General features: G+C 36.2%; 1 protein-coding gene across 4 annotated transcripts; it reads right to left on the bottom strand.

The window, feature by feature from the left end:
• Positions 1 to 3,820: 3,820 nt before the first annotated feature.
• On the bottom strand, positions 3,821 to 10,395 carry LOC134533768 (uncharacterized). Of its 4 annotated transcripts, none has more exons than XM_063371411.1 (5): positions 9,568 to 10,395; positions 8,905 to 9,047; positions 7,329 to 7,538; positions 6,934 to 7,205; positions 3,821 to 4,163 (listed from the first exon to the last, which is right to left on the bottom strand). In XM_063371411.1, the coding sequence occupies exons 1-5, from the start codon at positions 9,789 to 9,791 to the stop codon at positions 4,050 to 4,052; spliced, it is 963 nt and encodes a 320-aa protein (XP_063227481.1). In that variant the 5' UTR covers positions 9,792 to 10,395; the 3' UTR covers positions 3,821 to 4,049. The 4 variants fall into 4 exon arrangements, with proteins under 4 accessions (XP_063227481.1, XP_063227479.1, XP_063227482.1 ...); XM_063371409.1 differs by having other exon boundaries at positions 7,284 to 7,538; XM_063371412.1 differs by lacking the exon at positions 7,329 to 7,538 and having other exon boundaries at positions 6,934 to 7,064.
• Between the last annotated feature and the right edge of the window lie 11,167 nt (positions 10,396 to 21,562).

Below are 21,562 nucleotides of genomic sequence, written 5' to 3' on the forward strand. Positions count from 1 at the left end.
CGCCGCTCCAAGTCTCCAGCACCTGCGGGCTGGTCGCGAACACTCGCGCAGACACGCGGTATTTCCTCCGCGCTCCACAGAAACACCTTCCGCGTTTGGTGATTACGAACCAACACGCGGCGCGGTTGTTCCGCTATGATCCGCGGGACTTGTGAGCCACGGTAAAGTTCAGTGACGCCAAAGGCAAGCAACCACTGAATATTTAATGCGTGTGTTAAATAAACTATTATTTTTTAACGTGACAACGTCTAATAAATCGATGAACGCCGGCTGCACGCACGAAAAGGTGTCCCGTTACGCACATTGTTCCGTTACGCTGTGTCCCGTTACGCTCATTGTACGCTTGCGCCGCATCTATCTCTCTTACACTCGACTGTTTATAAAGTGAAGTGAAAAGTTAATGTGGTTTTCATTGCTTATTTCAACAACAATTTCGGCAATAAAGGTTAATTATTCTTGCATTTTAAAAATCTGATTACTATTATAATATCGAATGTTTATTCTTTTATTATTAACATAAAAATGATTCAATTTTATTCATAAAGTATGCAATTCATTTCATCAATGTTTTTTTATGACGTTGTCACGTTAAACTAGCGTCCGTAAACCGACTTTACAGACAAACAATGTTTTTTCGTTTCAGTTATACATACAGTAAATATTTATTTTTAAACTTACTGTTTTGAGCATTTAAAACTATCTGTGATTTGTTCAATAATGATTTCATTTAAACACGGAGTAAAATAAATCTGTTTCGTCAATGTTGCAGTAAGTACCCGTGTTTTGCCACGGCAAAAATAAAACCGTATTTATACAAGCAAACATCGTAACACGACCATCTGGGAAACTCTGGCCAATTATCATCATTGGCGAAGCGCCAGACAATATTTACTGCATTGCTTTCAAGCTATTTTCACTCCACGCCGCTAGATTCCATTACTCTCACGCACTTAAAAACACATTGTAAAAAAAAAACGTAGTTACACTCCACGCCGCCAGGTTCGCTGACATCACTTGTCTCGCGTATTTATTACCAGTTTCCTTTATTTTCCCCGTTACAATATTTGATATAAGTACTGAGGTAATAACCAAAACAACCAAACCTGGTCTTGGTACAGTAAGGCCAGAAAGTATAAACATCAGATATCGCGAACATTCCACGAAGCTACGCCAGCTTCAACCCGTCTCGTCTCGTTAGGAATTTGCAATAAATGAAACCAGTCTCCCGTGAAGTCAAAGTCGTAAACGACGTCCTCACCCACTGCCTGCATGAGCCTGAACTGCGTAGGAGGCGGTTCTCAGGCGTACAACTCCAAGCAACTATGAAAATTTTCAAAGCGCGGGGCCAAATTAAGCATGTCTATAACTTGGCGAATTAAACGAGAAATTCTCGACTCACCCGGGCGCGCCGCTCTCGCGCGTAACGAACCCTCAAGGCTAGAGAAAACAAGAGCCCAACCCGCCCCGTCAGGAACTCCACGACGAGGAAATAAACCTGCCAACGTCCTGAGCGAAAACCATACCCCTTCCGCGCATGCGCCGTAGAGGCTCGAACAAAACCCTACTCCACGGAAGTTACCTAAACAGGATATCTACGCATCTCAACGCGCTGTTTGATAAAGTCAGACATCCGACCTGCTACCGGCTCACACCAAGGCAACTAGTTTTTACAGGAACGCAAACTTGATGATCATAGTTGGCTTAGTACTATGTGGAGTTTTACACGATACATCTGGTTCACTTATAACCGCTTGGGAATATGGTAAGTAAAATCCAAGTAATAACTTTGCAGGGTAATAAAATTGAAGAAAAACAGTATGTCCCAGTTATAAATTTTAATAGTATCAACTGTAAGCGTTGTGATGTATTGGTGAAAGGTTATAATTAAAGAGTAACTCAAACAGTTTCAGATAAACGCATGCGCGAGTACTGCTTTGTGGTTTTATCGCTTGCAGCGCCACCTACGCAGAATGGCGACTCCTGAGCGTAAAGCGTTTTGTGTTCTGCTATTTGCTAAGAATTAATGTGTAATTTCAGTTCAACGTGTGTTTCGTTTAAAGTTTAATTCTAATCCCCCCACGTGGCCAAAACATCTGCCAATGGTCGCCATGACAGAGCTCTTTTTCGCTGGCCTCCACGTTCACCTGACATAACACCATGTGATTTTTTTTTCCTTTGGTTTTTTTTAAAAAGATCACGTCTAACTTTCGCTGCTTCCTAATTATTTTCCAGAGTTGATATAATATAAATTAAAAGGCTATTGCTTCCATTACTCCGGACTCGTTAACGAAAGTGTGGGAAAAATTGGACTCTAGGTTGTATGTGAGGCGTTTAACTACAGGTTCACATATTGAACATTTGTAAGAAAAATTAGTTCAGTTTACCTTCAATTTGACGCATGATGTTGTAAATAGTCTAAATTATAATTTTATAATATACCACTGAAGCTGGGACATTATTTTATGGACATACTGTACTGTAATTTACTGTAACTCAAGTCACGATAGCCTTATGTCAGCCTTAGACTATAATTTAAAATATATATTATATAGGCACCACTGAGGTTGACTTTGAAGCAAGAAACAGTATGTCCGATGAACAGCAGGATGTCTAGCGGGTCACCCAACTCATTGTTCTGATAGGGAGTCAGATGCTTTCATCGTGGGCCTGACCTTGCTACTGGAGTAAAGGCATGCAGGCGCCAATCCTCCCTGCCTCCGTCACATTCTCAGACAGCCCCAGGCCAGCCAATACCCCTCGGGCACGCCACACAATGGGGACTTAATGTCCTGCATATTCCGGGTGCACAGGGACGATGAGCTACAGGGTTCCAGGTCAAGGTGGTTCGATCGAGACACGTGCAAGGCAATGCCTTGCTCTGGTTCGAGTTACGCGCGATACTTACCAGAAGTTTTCTGTTACCTAACTGATTAGTTGTAGTCCATCCACGGTAACCTCCTACTTTTCTGAAGCCCTGCTTTTCACCGGATCTACTTTAATGTCACTATGTATCCTTCCGCCGTATGTAAACAAAAACATTGCCATGTGACAAATGTCAAATGGTTTGTTTACAATCACCAGCTGTCAAAACAATGTGTGTGTGTGTGTGTGTGTGTGTGTGTATGTATGTATGTATGTATGTATGTATGTATGTATGTATGTATATATATATATAAGTAATTTGAATATGATCTAAGTATACATGTATATGTTCATAACATTTATGATACCCAATGGTAAAAATATTAAAAAATAAGTTTGTTAGCTAAAGAAATAACATATAATTTAAAGTAAATTTTTAGGAGAACATATAAATTTACAACATTTATGTAAGCAATAAATATCATCCTTTAGTACAGTTCAACACAGTTTTCTGCATCTGAAAAAAAAAGTATTGTAAATTATACATATGGCTGTCCATCTAAGCAATCTGGAAAAGACTAAGGATTGAAGGTTTAATAAAATTAACAAATTCAGATGAAAACATTAAAAAATGAATTTTCTTCTTTTATTTAATAAACCCCTACCATTTTGCCGGTTAAGGCCACAAATAAAAATATGGTTATATAAATTTTCCTGAGTATACTTATTAGACAAAATCATAATTTTATGAACAGTAAAATTGTGGTAAAGAATTGACAGTTATTTATATACCACTTATATGCATTATTTATTTGTGGCCCTGGATGGGGACTGGCTTTTTGTTTTCCAAGTAAGTTCACTGAAAAATGAAGACACACTACAAAATAAAATGTTTCACATACACCTATACGAATCCAGAAATGAAATTTATTATAAATTTATCATAATATGTGTAATATAAAGTTAATACATAAAGTTCCAGTAATCAACATACTTAATGGGAATGCATAAAAGAAAAAAAAATGTTTCAAACCCCAATACTTACAGTTGCCCAGGTGTTTATTACATACAGACCTCAATAAGAACACCCGGGTAAATCATCAAGAGGAACTGCCAGTACTTCACTGTCTCCATCTACTTGCTGTGTCGTAACCTCAAATTCTTCGCTGTCACTGTCTTCACTTGAACTATCCTTGCCGAGGTGGATGATGAGTGGAGGAATGGTGCCGCTGTCTATGTGGACTTCTCTCTCCCAGTCTGCTTGAATTAGCTTCTCCACGTGATCCACACACCTCGCCCATCTAAAAAAATTAATGTATACAGTAAAACCTCTATATAAGTGACCTGTTTATAGCAAAAACCACTCTATAACAAAATATGTTTGTTTCTGTCAAAACGGCATAGTAAACAATGCATGGCATGCTCTTTATTACATACAATTTTGAACTCACTCCACAAGAAACTATTTTTAAACACAACAAAACTCATTTAATGTGTTTTCCTCAACTATCAAAGCTATTATTTAATACTTGAAGTAACATGTTTTGTTTTATGTTATCTGAAAAAAAAAATTATAGTGGTTTATTCAAGATATAATAAAGCTGTAAATATTTTCTATGTTATCAATAAAGGCTTAGAATGCATATGATAAAATATTTATTTCATAAGTTTTGTGTTTGTTTTTGTTTAAAATTTGTCCCAGACAAAAACAGTGAGATATAGCGAAAATTTAATTTTTTGAATAGTTTTGATGATTTACTGTATATGTATTTCACTATAATAACATAACTTTTGAAAATACTAATGTGCAAGAACTACATGTGTAAATACCTATTCAAGTTCGCTAGATGAAAATATTTAAAATTCTCTACGTTGAAATTTTATCTGAATATTGAAATCTGCCTACAGCACTGAACCCACCATAACTTTAAAGTCATTGACACAAGATTAAGCATAACAGAAAGTAATATCACAATTACTAATAAATACAAAACTATTTATGGAAATGAAACAATTGCAAATGGACTGCAATTACAAAAAAAAAAAAACCTTGCAAATAAGTCACCACTGTCAGATCTAGAAACTACACAGATATGTATGAATCACATGGGAATAAAATTACAAACACAAACACAAACACGAACACAAACACATACATGCAACACATTTTCAAAACGACAACTACACAAATTCAAACCACTTATTTTTACCAATTGTTTTAAAACTGTATTACTGGTATATGAATATACACAAAATGATAATCACACTATACACACACTAGCACACAAAGTTATCAAAAGGAATGGTAGGACCAGGCTGCTAGGCAACAATACTTACGTATTATGTAAAAATGTATGGTAAGGGTTTTGCTGAAGCTTGAGGAATGTTCTACAGGAAAATAAAACAATTTCTACTTCAAAAGGAATACCCCATTGGTCATGCAACATGAAAATACCTCTCTGGTGTGGAAGCATCAAGAGCCTCTTTCCAGATGGCTGCAACTGCATCATTGTCAAATCTCTTGGCCCGCCCCACGTTACTATTGTAATGGTGTTTACATTGAGCCCAAACTAGTTCGATTGCATTATAGTGGCAGTGATAGGGTGGGAGTCGTAGAATTTCGTGGCCATAGTTACGAGCCAACTCGTCTACCTCATATCTGAAAAGTGTGTTAGAACAAGGCGTATACGTAATTTTTTGCAACTATCTCACTTTTAAAGAAATGCTGTAAAAAAAACGAAATAATATACCGTATTCGGGGCTTGTTTTGTTTAGCTATTCTCAGCAGCTCCACTTTCAACAAATTATTTTCATGTTTTATCTCATTCTTCTCCAGCCACGCGATCAGTGCATCCTTGGTCCAGTTCGTTGTAGGTGTTTTCTCAACCTACGTTATGCCAACATTTAACTAAATACTCAAGTAGCTGATAAGAATTCATGACAGTAGAACCCTGTTACAATTTTACTGCTTATAAAGTTTTCCTGCCTATAATGTATTATTTTTCAAGTCCAATATTTTCCCTATAAGGACAATGTATTTAATTCCTGGATATAATGTTTCACAAATTATGCGTTTCGTGCTTGTAATGTTCACTTCATAAAATTTTAGAAGACGAAAAAAATTAAAAGCCTTTGTCTATACTGTCTATGTATATGTGTATGTTAGCAGTTAACTGCCTGTTGACACCCTTGGAAAACAAATAAATTCATAAATTTTTAGCCATTCTGTGTGTTTTCAAATGTATTCACTTAAATCACATGTTCAAGTGGCAAAATAACTGGACTTAAGCATTTCCACTGTAAACACTGTCGTGAATTATGACAATTATACAGAAATGAGACAATTTTACAGCAATGAGACAATGTGTAAGTAAAGACAAAGCAGATAGAAGCTGGAAGCACCATGATGTTAAAGAAAATTGTTTTTGGCTTGCTACAAGCAAATTGGAGCATCAAATATATCTTTATGCAGCTTGTTGAGTCCATTGGCAATAAATCCACACTAAAAAGTACTAAATTGAATTTCCTGCTTATGTTTTTTTTTCTTGTAGCCCCTTAAAAACAAATTATAACAGGGTTCTACTGTACTTATGCAAAGCAAACATGTGTTTTGGCATATTGTCGTAATGAATTTCTAAATTTAACAAAGCATGTTAGTTTAGTGACTAGAAATTTTTTTGAAAATATTATTTTAATTTATTAAGTAGGGCAACAGAGCATTCATAAAGTGGGTCCTTTTACCAAACAAGTAATTATGTCATTTTCAAATGCTATTTGCAATAAAAAATTTTTATTTGGTATTTCAAACCCTCTACTAAATTAGTTTGCACTACGATGTAATTCAATTACATTATATATATATATATATCTGTGTGTGTGTGTGTAATCAATTTCAGCTCAAACATTATAGTTTATAAAAATGTAGTGTAGGCATACTATTAAGATAACAATTATTGCTGGCAAAATGTATTAGTCTCGAATATTCGTACTTATACACAATAATAAACACATGTAAATTTTTCACATTACAATTTGAGCAATAAAAAGACACTGCTTTACCATTGCACATACCTGGGTGCTGTGATATGAAGCATTGTCCATTATGATGACACTGGGTTCCTCAAGATGCACCAACATGTCTTCAAACCACATCAAGAAAGTTTCCCCATTCATCTCGCCATGGTAGTCTGCAGTCTTCTGACCTGAAACAAAAAGTAATCCTGCTCCTGGCACAAAGCCAGTGCGCCCTCCAGCATTAACAACAATAAACCTTTTACCATCTCCAACAGTACGTCTCTTCGCAGATTGTAGACTCTTGTCCTGCCATGACTTTGATACAGTTCCTGAAAAATATATGAAATGGAAATGAAATACTTTGTATTGGACCACAGAACAAATTTTCAAATAAATTAATGCCTTGCCTCTCTGGAAAATCCATGTTTCATCAACAAATATGAAATTGGCACCTCTTTCTTTTTCTTCTTTATACTTTCTCAAGAAATCTATTCGCTGCAATACTATGTTTTCATTCTCTATCAAAGCTTTTCGTCCATCAACAGTTGTCCATGAAAATCCCATCTTCTTTAACAATTTATGAAGACTTGATCTTCCACCATAATAATCTATTTGTCTTTCCCTGATTTCTTTCAAAATGGTGTCGACTGTAACATTCAAACCTGTAAATTTATTGCATACATTAACAATACATGAAATAACAGAGGTACACAAAACTAAGCGAAACCACAACCCCGTAGAAGATAATTTAAGTGCACAATTTACATTTATTAAATAGTTTTAATAAACTTACATTTCAAAAATACTTTTAAATTAATTTAAATTTTGTAGTTTGCTTAGAGGAATTCTACATTGCAGTATTTTTGTCTGCAATGATATGACGATTATATTGCGCGTTTGTATTGAAGTTGTGTAAAATATTAGTATTTCAGCATTCAATTTAGCAATCAATAAGTTACAAGCTCTACACTGTGTTATAGGTAAATGTTTTGTATCGTGTATCCCATGTGATCCCTAGATCTTTATGCATGAACCTGTACATCCTATTGATCATGTGGTGCATGTTTTTTTTCATTTATTCAGATCAAAGATCCTGAACATAATCAAATATTGTGGTATAGCAAGAATAATTATCATAAGTTTAATAAAATATATATATTTTCATTATTATTCAACTTTAAATCATAACTCATTACTATATCACAGGTTTTTAGTTTTGGTTTTGTACAGGATTTTTAAACGTAATAAATTAGAAAAGCAAGCATCATCAATCACAGGATCAATATTTGCAGGATCATGCGATCAGGATCAATGTATCGAATCGGATACGCGATACTAAACTTTTACTGTTTTATAACCTTCTGTTACTTCATACACTAACACACAGTTTGTCTGGCTAAGTTGTGTTTTCATATGATACTTCATTACAATTAAGTAGGCCTATTGTTTATAAAATAACAATACCCCTATATTTTCTAAAGGGTTAGGCGGGGCATGACACTATTTTGCAATAGAATATATATTGTACTGGACCCTGCCACACAGTACAATTTAGCCAATTAAGTATCCCAATTTTTTTTTTAATAACCATGCTTGCTTAGACCACAACTCACTAATTTGTAACCAATTACTGCTAAAGCGCACAACTGGATATTATTGATACTGGAAATAGTCATTATTTAACCTTCTGATACATCATAAAAGTTGAGGTTATTTAATATGTATACTGTGTATAACGATATAAACATTACTTGTAGTTTTAGAATGTAACAATTTTCTTTCTATCTTTAACCTAACCTTAAAAGGACGTGTACCTATTTCATATGTTGCACAATATTCTATATATCAATACCATATCAATAAAGAAACCTAACAAACCACCCAAAAATGTTAAGTATTTTTAAAGGACAGATTATATCGGGAAAAAAACTGAACCGGTCAATCTGCATATGGATATATGAAATGAATACAATTAAGTAGGGCCTACCCCAGTGATATTGAAACTACTCTTCAGTATCAAATTTTTACCTTCAGCGTACATCCTGTAAATTGCATTCCTGATTGCATTTACTGTGAAATCGTCGACTGTGTCAAGTGACTTTCCTTCCTGTGGCCTTTTTTTCCTCTTTTTTCCTGGTGTTGAAACTTCTTCAATGTCTTTCTTGTAGTACCTAACCAAAAAAAAAAAAACATTTGTCATAACACTTTTCCGGGGACCCGTTCACAATACGCAGTTAGGCAGTGTTCCAAATATGGCAAATATTTGCTTTGTGGTCACTAAATGGAAACATGACAGACTTTGTCCACGAAATTAATGAAGTGTTTTTTTATTTATTTTGTGATCTCCCAAACAGATGAAAAACTAATTAAATGCAAATTATAAAATCACTCCCTTATGTTATAGTTAAACCTATCATAAAGTTTATAAACATCGTTATAAACAAACGTGTATCACACCCATAAAAATACTTGAAAGTGCCTATATTGTTATTGTTAGGACCTGAGTAGGCCTAATATGATTTTAGGTTAACTTTTCAACAGAGACGCCACATGGCGGTGTTGTCTCACACCAAAAATTATAAATTGGAAATAAAACACAAAAAACCTCGTGAGTTAAAACACAGGCCGACAATACTTAGGACACAGTCGATATTTTTTTTACGTGCATGAAAACGAAAAAAGCTTACTTACTTGAGAACAGTTGACTTTGCGATGTTGAGAAGAAACGCGGTCGTCTGCGTAACGTCACATTTCTTCAAGTCGCCTTTCCTAATTAAAACATATAAGTTCTGAGCGACGTTAATGATGTCCATCTGACGCTGCGAAGAAGTAGCTTTCCCCATCCCGGAACCAATTACCATTACAGCAATCACAAGAACCACACAAAATATCAAAACGATAACAAATTCCATCATTACAATAGTAGATAATAAATAATATAACAAAGTTAAAATACACAATATTAACACAAAATCCTGAAACACAAACTGTACGTTATTTCACGGTCAGTAATATATTAAAACACACTGCAATATGGCGTAACTGCAGACAAACGGCTGAAAGAGAAAACAAACAAGTGACTATTAACATTATTAATGCGCGACCACGGTTTCGGCACGTAATATTTTTTTACCGTTAACATAACGTTTTTATTTCACCAGAGATTTAAAAAAATGTTCAAACTTAACAAATACCCAAACAAATTCTTAAATACACGCGGAAAGTCAAAAAATATATATTTTGGCTATGGAACTATTTCGTTCTAATCATTGCCAACACACCACTTCTCTCACTGTTTCATTTACACACATGCGAGATCATTAATATTAATAATATTGTACATAGATAGTTACTTTTTTTGTAAAATTTTATTTAACATCATTATACGGTAATTTAGTGTTAATGCATGTTTAATATGCATATGATGGAAAGTATTTTTGCAAACGAACCAAACATGCTGCATCCTGGTGTGTTTTTTCAAAGGTTCGTTTAAAAAAGTAGGAGGTTACCGTGGATGGACTATAGCTTTATTTTGCACGTTTTGCACTGAAACGGCCTGTAAATTGAACCCTTTAGTACCATTTAAGTATTATACTTAACCATTTCGAAGGACTCTCTCGCTATACAAAACTGCGTGTAAGTATAAACATTGGTTAGAGACTCGAGGCTGCAGATTAAAATAATTTTTGTATCCTAAAAACGTCAACTACTGCATTAGGAAATTTGTGCACATAAAATAATCTGTATTATTGAAATGACATTATATATATATATAGTCCGACATGTTGGCTCAGTGGTGTCGACCCCCGTGGTGAGTCCCAGATAAGGCATGGGTGTTCATTTGTAGAGTCAATGTTTGGTCACAAACATGTCACAAGTCCCACAATCAGGGATGAAAATCTGTAGGATTCCCCAGAGAAAGGAGGGGGGTGGGTTGGATTAATTTTAATCATTACCGTTTTACAGTTACGATTTTGCAAGTGCAAGCGAACCCTCCAAGGTAGACATTTTTTTACAAGTTTTTCTCCACCCCCCCCTCCTCCATCATAAGTTTTATGCCCATGTCTAAAATTGTTAAGAAAAGTTACGAAACGCTTGTCAAATACTAGGTAAATAATAAGTCCTTAATATAATTTGATTAGCTCGTTGGTAATGAAAATCAATAACAACTAAGATATTATTTAATATATCAAGTAGTCGGAGCCTCTGGCTGTGGAGGGAAAGGTCTTGGGTTAGCTTCCCGGCTGGGTTGGAAAATTCACTCGTGGAAGTATTTTCTTCTTAGGTCCAGCTCTGACTGCCTGTGTTGTCGCTCTTCACCGTACTGCAGAAGGCAACTGTGATTCACCGCAGCTTCTCTTTGCATGGATATCCTTAGCGATGACTGTAGGTTGGGGGGGGGGGGGGGGGGTCCAGGCTCCGGGCTCATCACCCAGTCTCACATATCCTATCCTCCTAATATATAAATGTGAAAGTTTGGTTGTTTGTGTGTTTGTTATTCAGTCACGTCTTTCATACTGAACGGATTTGAAACAAAGCTAGATTTTGAACACTTCCCCCCACGTCATTCCACATCTTCCCCGAAAAAAACATTTAAAAATTATTTTTATTTTTGCTACTTCAATTTAAAAATGGTCCCCGTATCGACCTTTAGTTTGTGTGTCGCCGTTCCTATCCCCTCCTACTCCAATATTGTATTTTATTCATTCCTCCCTATGCTTATAAGAATGGGTTATGGACTATTATTAAAATAATTTTTATTAATGAAAAAATAGCACTATAAGTATACTTATATGTTCGTATATCACTAAGAAATATTTAAAGAAAAAAATGATTTAATAACTAGAAAACTACCACTATCAAGTATGCTTATAAGAATTTACGTGTGTATAAACACAAAGAATTTGATCAACTTAAGATATATTTAATTCCTCTTTAAAACATTTTAATTTTTATTTTACCTCGCTCCAAGTAGTGATAGTGGTTTCGATGCACCTACGTCCACTAAATATTTTAATTTCTTCTAACATATTTAATATAAGTACTAAAGATTAAGTCTAAGATAAGGGAACTTTTACTATGATGGTAGGCTATACTGAAAAATCGCTCTAGTAGTGAAAATTTTTTCCCTAACCTAACTAAAAGCTAATTGTGTCTATAGGATGGGTCCGGGTTGGGGGAGAGGGTTGTATGCTTCGTTTGCTTTGCTCGGCAGCGATTGGCAGCATTCCTAACTCCTCTATCTTAAAACTATGCTGAGCTGGGCCCAGGTAAAACCTGCATGGACACGGGAAAACCCTGGGCACATACATGCGGGATGCAAGGTCATGAATTAATTGCGTAGGAGTATACAGGATACAGAGGATGGCATATGGATGAAGAGTTGGACAGAGTAAAAGCGAGTCTACCGTGCGGGGGGTTGGGCACTTGGACTCGTGGTCCGCTTTTATGTTTCTATCCATTAGGGTTTTATGTCGAGGGGCGCTCGCATCCTGGCGGTGAGTGGCTACACTGGCCACTCACTCCATAGCCTGTCAGCACTCACAACTAGAGAAGAAAGAAAAGCAGACAAACTTACGCCGATTATCACGGAATTTTATTGGTGACACTGCTTCAACCGACTCGTGGTAGTAATCAAGGATGGGTTATGTTATTTATTTACATTACGAAGATAACCTTAACAAAAGGATCTGTGCAGAGGAACAATTGCAGAAATAGGTTAAATATTAGTTACTTAAGATGATTATAAAACATATTGTTTCTAAAAATTGTTACAAAAATAACCTTTACAAATATAAACATGCTAAAAGATAGCAGATAAGTACACTGAATTTTAGATAACCACTTTACTATCTTTATTTCAGTCAATTAAATGTTTAAAACAAACAAAAAAAACATGATGTTTGCACTTTACATTAAAGATAAAATGAAAGAGTAGCTTTTTTTTATGAATTTTTGTCTGTTTGATAAGAACAGTAATTTTTATATCTATAAATGTGTTGATATTTATGTAAAAATTAAAATGTTTCCTAATTCACAGGACATATTACTGCCTGATATAGTTTCTGGCAATGTTGAAATGCTATAAAAAAAGTTTTTCGATCTGCATTTGACGTTCCGTTACTGACTTGAAGGCACCTTGTGTAATGAAAAAAAAAAAAAAAAAAAAAAAAACGCCTGTTACTCAGTACGATCGAAGTAAAACTTCTTTGACAATTAAAACCTCGACTCGTAAGTATATCGTAAGAGGATTAACGGCAGGAGAGAAAAAAAGAGAAAGAAGACCATTTTTCTAAATAACCATGAATAAATAAAATTATTATTCATTTGGGGGCGTCCATTAATTACGTGAGTCGTTTGGGGGGGGGGGGAGGGAGGATGTTAAGCCGAATCTAACACAATATCATGTTTTGAAGAAGTGGTGGGTTGGGGGGGGGGGGGGCTCTCGGAAAATATCATGTCCCCCCCCCCCCCCCCGCAAGAAACATTGTAAAATTGGGAGAAAACTGGGTTAAATTAGGTAAAACATGTTTCTCCACTAAAATGAGGATAAATCCTACACAATAATATATCTATCGCGGTTACGCGAACGCCACGAAGTAGTACAGTAGACCTTCGATTGTTAGCCGCCAGCGGCCAGCCAATCGCGTGACTCGACGAGCGCTGGTGGCAGCGACGCGCGGACAGGTCCCGACCTGCCGTGTTCTCGCCCGGAAATAGTCCAGGAAACCAAGACTTAAAAAGGCACAAACCTGTGAAAAATTTGTCCAAAGCTGAATTTTTGTACAATGGTAGAGTTGACTATGCTTAATAACATACCGAAAGTTTACCGCTGTAGACCTTGTCCGTATTACCTAAAATTTGCATTTAAGTCCTAGGTTACAGAAACTTACATCAGTCCATTAAAATGCTACCCATTTATACAGTTTTTAATTTAGACTGTCCGTAAACTTACAAAAATAATCTGGAAACTCTAATACACCCATTAATGTTAGAAAAAATTTAAATTTTTGATATTTAAGATTTGATATAAAAAGATTAATTCATGACATATATATATTTTTTTATCTTTGCCACCCAGATAAAAATACTATTTACACTGATTTGAAGAGCCCAATGCGAAAAAATGTCTAAATATGATTTTAATTATACTTTTAGTTGTAAGCTCGGTCAGCGCTGTCACTAATTTAAAACGAATTACCATGATTATTATGATGTCCACGTGGAAAGACACGTCTACAAGACGAAGTGCTGCCAGGGAGAAGCGACAGAAGTTTATGGAACGCAGCGAAGCAGAGGTTCCTGAAAAAGGAAGACTTGGAGCTACACGTTCAGCACGAGATCAAAAGGCTCCTCAGAGAAGCTGCGGAGAGAAAGGGCCTAACTACTCGGGCATTCCTTAATAAGGTAGGTTAAACACCAGCCGAGCACGTCAGAGAGAGCCGATATTTACTTCAGGTACGCGGCAATTTGTTTACGTTTAATAATGTATTGTTTTCTTTTCGTATGAATGTTCGTATTATTATACCTTTTATTTTTACCACAATTTCATGCGTGCTTTTTTTTATATTTCTTCTGAAATATTTTAACGAGCGTGAGCAACAACAAATGCATTTTTATTTGAGTTAAAACATAATGAATTGTTTTTAATTATTGTCTTAGGTTGTGAAATGGGATGACCGGGACTGCTGCAGCCCACGCCGGAGTGCTCTGCATGTGATTCTTCACGACCGTTTCCTGCCACCTCCACACCCTTCATCACTCAGGTCGATGGACATCCGACGGTCCCGGACCCTGAAGAACATGACGGAAATTCATTTTCTCTCTTCTTGATTCGCCACTACCTACCGATTCAAACTTTGTACACCATCATCAGCATGCCTTATGACTAGAGACCTGCGAAATTCGCGGATTCAATGACCTCCAGGATGGACTCTACTACACCCTACACACTCGGGCAAATGCCACCTGTTCATTGGCTGCTGACTTGTGAGTCGTATCGACTGAGTGTCTGTGATTCGACACTTCTTTGAGCGAGGGTCTCTAATTGGCCCTCATTACTCCAGATTAACAGTGAACCAGTGGTATAAGCAGCGCTAAGGTATAATTATTTGAAGTGTAGCATATCACGAAATGAATCCGCGAATTTTGCAGGTCTCTACTTATGACCTCTATTCCCCAAGTGTACGTGGTGATCTAGAAAAAAAATATATAGATTATATATAGATGACGCAGTACATACGGTATCTACTTTCCATCCATCACAGAGCAGAGCACCGGTTTGCGGTCCACAGTGTACCAGCTGCACCAGCGTGCGGTCCACAGTGAACCAGCTGCACCAGAGTGTGGTTTACAGTGCACCAGCTGTACCACGTGCGGTCCACAGTGCACCAGCTGCATCAGAGCGCAAAGTGCGGCCCTCACGGATTGTCACACGTCCAGCTACTGAGCTTCTGTGTGCATGTGACCACGGTTTAGAGTGGCTAAATCAGAGCGAGGTTGACGGAGCAGATGATTTGACTGAAAATCACATTGACATGTTGGTTTTAGTAGTCACTCTTGAGACCACAGATGAGTTCCCGTGGACTGAGTTAGAATGAATATTCTTTTACGAATTTTAGTAGTTCCTATTTAAGTCAAATTTTACTGTTCGATTTGCTCACTGTGATTCTAGACGACGTTCTGTCTTAAATAATAGTCTTAACTGGTCACAGATTAACGTATTTAAACTAAAAATACGCATTGTGAAAAATTTCACGTGTCAATTTTGGAAAAGGAAGGAGGGGGGGGGGGGGGGTTGGTACGAAAAATCGCCAAAATCGCCCCACGTAATTAATGGACGCCTTTTAAATATGCTCAGGATATAAATAATCATAGATCAATCAATAATGATTAATTAACAATAAATATTACCCACTGTTGAAATAATGCCACCATAAAATGTTACATTAAGAATTTTAGGACCCCACTATAGCACGAAAACAATTCTAACTACAATTTATACACATTTTAAAAAGTAACTCATATTCAATAAAATTTATTCTCAACCATTTATAATATTACTTAGTATAACTCAGTAAAACCTTTTATATAATATAATAACAAGATAACACAGCACGGGATTTTAATTTATTTTAAAGTATTTAAGAATATAAACTATTTTTGTAATTATTTTTAATTTTTTAATAAAAATGAATAAGCAAACATGAATTAACAAAATTATTACTCATTTAAAAATAACAACTCAGTATATCAATAATTATTGATTAATCAATATTGTATATACACACAAAATATGAAACTCTGACACGAAATAGAACGCAGATTTCTTTAAAATAATGCCGATCGTGATAAATATACGCAATTTTTTTTTTTAACCCATTTCCGCACCTGTCGCTAGAATTCGTAGCCGGAGCAGTTACTTCGACTATCTAATCATTCGATTTGTGGAGCGGAATTTTAAACTAAATAATGAAACGGCTTCAATAACAGTGCAAAAGATTTCAAAACATACTAAATCCTGACTTTGAACCTGAATTTCGACAAGAAATTTTATTAAAATACTGCGCATCTTTTTAATATTCATCAAACAGTGAATAATATACGGTTTCCTTTTGTCTTTGTGAACGCCATCCGCCACAGATGGCATCACCAGGGTTACACATTTCCGTTCCATGTTACTTCCGTCGCATTCACGATGCTACTCTGCCAAACGCCGTACACCGAGAGATAAGACGTTACTCATCAATAATATTTAGTGGATGCAATAATCTTGACTATAACTTAACTTGTTTAAAATGTTTAAATGTAATACTTTTTAGTAAATTTTATGCGCGTTTCAAAGCTCAAAGTGAAGCATGTAGAGGTTTTATTTTTTGACGTGACAACGTCTAATAAATCGATGAACGCCGGCTGCACGCACGAAAAAGTGTCCCGTTATGCACATTGTCCCGTTTCGCTGTGTCCCGTTACGCTCATTTTATATTGCTCTTTGCTAACCTGAACCTCCTAGCATTGCGACCGAGTCCGTGGCGTAATTCTGTTTTCATGCATTTCAATGTAACATTTTCATTGCTCTTTGCTAACCCGTTCCTCCTAGCATTGCTGCAGAGTCCGTGGCGCAAATATCTCTCTTCCACTCGATTGGAACAACCATCGATTTGACTTTTTCGAGGCACATTTAACTTGAAACACTCCCATTCGTTTCCTACTTTTCCTATCATCGTCCTATCCTTAACAGAATGACACAGACTGGAAGAAGTTAAATAGCAAACATGTATAAAAGTTATAGTTAAAATAATCTCTTCGTTAAAGTAATAAAAATATTTTAATTAATGCGTGCAAATAAAAGTAAATTTATCAATTAAACTGTAGATTTCATTTCACTCCTTCTTTGTATCCATACGAAATAGTGATAATTCAGTAAAAATGATTCAATTTAATTTATAAAAGTATGCAATCATTTCATCAATGTTTTGTTATGACGTTGTCACGTTAAACTATCGTCCGTAAACCTACTTTACAGACAACCAATTTTTTTTTGTGTCCAGTGTTCTTGTTGACCCACACGGTCGATACGATCCACGAGACCCTGCGAGCTATCGATATGGCGTGCCGCACGAGAGCGCGTAATGGCAGCTCGTCGAACAACCCAGCACACTCACGCCCCTTTTCCAGAGGCGCAGAGGATTCTGACGCAATATCGGAACAAGCCCACATGCATCGAATTGTAAAAATACATATTTCGCAAACACTAAGAAATTTATTTTGATTATCATTCTAAACATGTAGTGGAAGTCGTCAACCTATTCAATCGCATATGAAGCGAATATGGTGCATTTCGTACGTTTTATTTTTATGTAAATAAGTCTTATGAATTGGAATGCCAGTTTGATAAATGGGAGTGTGATGAAAAATAGGATAGAATTTGAAACGATAAAAAAAATATAAACCGGTCTTAATAAATTTGAGTTGTGCATATTTAGGCATGCCTCATTATAAACAGTTTTTGTATGTATACGTCACTGCCAGTAACAGGCAAGTTTCTCAAACGCTCGATTTCGGTTGTTTCATATAATTTGAGAGCAGATATTGGACACACGCGTTATCAAATTTGAATTAAATGTATTTCATTTTGCGCAGAAAACTAATTTTAAAAAAAGTTTGCGATACAACAACTGTGAGACTAAATAACGAATAATAGTGCAAAATAAATTACAATGTCGAGGCATATAGCGAATTTATACAATCGAAATTGCAAGAATTGACGATTATAAGAAAAAAGATCGTGACAATTCCAAAAACGTGCCACTCATGGGTGTCGGCTGAACTATGACACTGCAGGAAGAAGAGAGCTAAGATAGCGACATAGTAGAAGTGCAGTTATTACTGACAGTGGCATGTGTTCTAGTGATAAGCCCTTACATAAACAGTAGATTGGAATATATATATATATATATATAATATAATATATATATATAATTTTTACTTCCCAATAACACGATGGATTCAAAACGTATTTTATACTTGCGACCGTGTCCTGACACAGCGTATCCCAATTTGATTTTACAAAAAGAAATTTAGGAGGGATGGTAAATATCCCATAAAACTTCAATTAAGTACATGTTAAAATAAAATGTCAAGAGTGTATAAAATCGTGGTTAAACACATAATGACATTACCAAGTATGTACAGTGTATGACTTCGGGCTGGTTTTATCCAACTAAGATCTTAAACCGGTCTGTGTTGATTCAAACCCAAGTGCTTCATGGTAGGACAATGCAACACAACTCCAAACACACTAGGAACCGACACAGCACGGAGAAGGAGTACTAGACCAGGAGTTGGGTTGCGGCAGTGTTGCCATTTCCTTTCTTCCTCCGTAACCCACATGGCCAAGGCAGTAATCTATCTTGAGCAATGCCAGGATAGTAAAAGTGCTACTGTCAGCTTGGCTGAAGGGTACGGTGTATATATATATATATATATATATATATATATATATATATATATAAACATTGCAGGCTTTCGCGGCCATTGTCTGGATTTGCTTGTCCTCTTGGTTGTAGCCACGTCGAAGGCGAGGATATCACCGATGTAGGTAACTGCTCCCTGATGATGGCGACTGTTACGTCGACCGAAACGTCGGTGACATACTCGCCTTCGACGCGGCTACGACTCAGAAACCAAGCAACTTTATTGTACACATATAAGGTATAAAATATGTATGTTAATATCTTCCAGTACATGCTTGCGAAGACGACTCAAAGCATTCTATACAGTGTGCTTTCAATGGGTAACCTGGGTAATCCAGGGGTCCCAGCCGGATTTGGACAAGCACGCGCCAGTCAGAGGAGATCTCCATTCAGTCCAAAGGCTGGTTAGCTGATTGGGTATTGATGGGACGAGTGGGGCTGATGCTGATTACACCAGACTCTCAGTATAGCTTGTCCTTACAGCACCCGAATCGCAACGAAATAGCATGTCCATTCCCCTGTGACTCTTGTAGTGCATGCACAAATTCAGACACGTTAAAAAAAAGTTAGTAGAGCATTGCGGGTTTAAATAAAGGTATGCTTTTAGTGGTATATCAGGCCGTGGTTAACGATCGCTCGCTTGATGGCCGCCAGCGAAGCAGATCACCCGTGGTTCGCATTAAGGTGCATGCAGTTTGTCACAAATGTGGTACATAAAATGCGGGAGGAATCTCAAGCATTTGCCTGACATGATTTTTGGAGAAAGTAAAGTCTCGGAGTCAGCGAGGCTTCACCGGGAAGCGAACCCAGGCCCTTCCATTAAGTGAGTCCAGGGTCTCACCGCTGCACCGCTCTGATCGAACTATCGATATCTGCATTTTTTTTTTGCAATATAGGCGAGTTTGGGTGGACTTTCGGAACGAAATTTCGGCTTCGGCAACCGTGGTACGATTCATGAAGTGAAGCACATCTTCCAACAAATACTTGTGGATGGTAAGCGTTTTCTTAAGGGGGTAGTATCATACGTTATTTTGCGTATAATATTCAATTTTTTTACATGATTATAAATTAATTCTTATTTTAACTATATAAGGTTAACAAAAAGCTTTTTTGAATTACAAATTGTGTTTAAAATGTATTTAATAATTTTTATGAACTTTAAGGAAAAACTTTATGTCAGTCCTAGATTTTACTGAAACCATGAAATCATGTGGTTCACGGTTTTGGATTAAGCGTTAGTATGTAGTATTCTTATTTAAATTTATAATTTTAGTTTAACATTTACTAAATCAATAAAAAGTATGTTTACTCAAGACTATATAAACATGAGTTTTCAGGGTTTTATGAAAACCTAAGTTTAATCGATTTAATGAATGCTATACAAAAGATAAAGAGTTAAAAAAATAGATTACATAAGAACGGTTAAATTCAAAATGGAATATCACATGAATTCATGCATTCAGTACAAGCTATGACTGTCATAATATGTCATAATAATGTTATTTAAAGTTCATAAAGACCATTAAAAAGAATTTATGTAAAACAAATTATAAACAATTAAATATTGTTTTATTATGAATTTATTTAAAATGATGTGCAAAAACACTATATATTATAAGCAACGTAATTTAAGATTCTACCCCCTATGATTCCCAACTTAAATCCCACGTTACCCTCGGATCAATTGTGAAACTCAACATTTCCGAGGCTTTCTCATTGTTGCATACTAACGTCTATCTAGCAAAGCAACGGAATTGTCAGAAACATAGTCACGTTGATTTTTTTCACTTATACTATTTACCTGGCACTTTCACACGAAAAATATTTCCATATGTTAGCAGCTAAAATTTGTTTAGAGGATATTTAAATCCAAGCCCTATGCCAGAGGGCTTACCGAGGGACAGCTTACCAAATAACTTATTCCTGAAGTGGGATTTGAACCCATGACCTAGTTATAAATAAAATAACAATGGTTACCATGCCAACGTGGCTGTTTTCTGTCAAACAGGTGTTTTCAACGTTAAATAGCGTGAAATTACTGAGTACGGCTATATTTTGAGTATTGATCCGGAAACTACTCAGATAAAGAGCGAATACCCGTTGGTCACGCTTTAGGAGAGCCATGCTGCTATTGGCAAACCACCGCTTGTTTGTTTGATAACGCAGCGGTCTCGTCAATACACTGTAATTAGCCTTCAAGAGTACTTTCGCGTGCGAACACTACTGCACCGTTGCCTACATGGAGATCCGCAATTCCTTGAAATGTGAATAATTCCCGCTTCATCTCTAGATAAAATTTGAATTGGAAGCAATGACTTGTAAACTTACTCAGCGTGAAGCTCGTGAGACCGTTGTAAAGATAAATACGCTACCAAAACCATTTTGACTCATACATAGAGCTGAGGGTTTATCGCAAAACGTTTTTGAGCCAAAATATAGTATGCAATACACTGTAACCTCTTCTTACTCTTAGGATTCAAATTTTTTTTACGTGAATTAGTTAGTGGACAATGGCTCATGGATGTTATGTATTGCAATAGTATTATTAACATTAGAGTTTTTACATTCTTTGTAATCATTATAGTCTTATAATAATTTTCCTTCGTTCCAATTCCTCGATGTTGTAGGCCAGTCCTCGTTATTTTCAGATAACGTTATCTTTAGATATCATTAGCTTAGTTGTACAGGTCTTGCAATGTTTAGTCAAGAAA

The sequence above is a fragment of the Bacillus rossius genome, chromosome 7, assembly GCF_032445375.1.
Source record: "Bacillus rossius redtenbacheri isolate Brsri chromosome 7, Brsri_v3, whole genome shotgun sequence".
Taxonomy (NCBI): Eukaryota; Metazoa; Arthropoda; class Insecta; order Phasmatodea; family Bacillidae; genus Bacillus; species Bacillus rossius.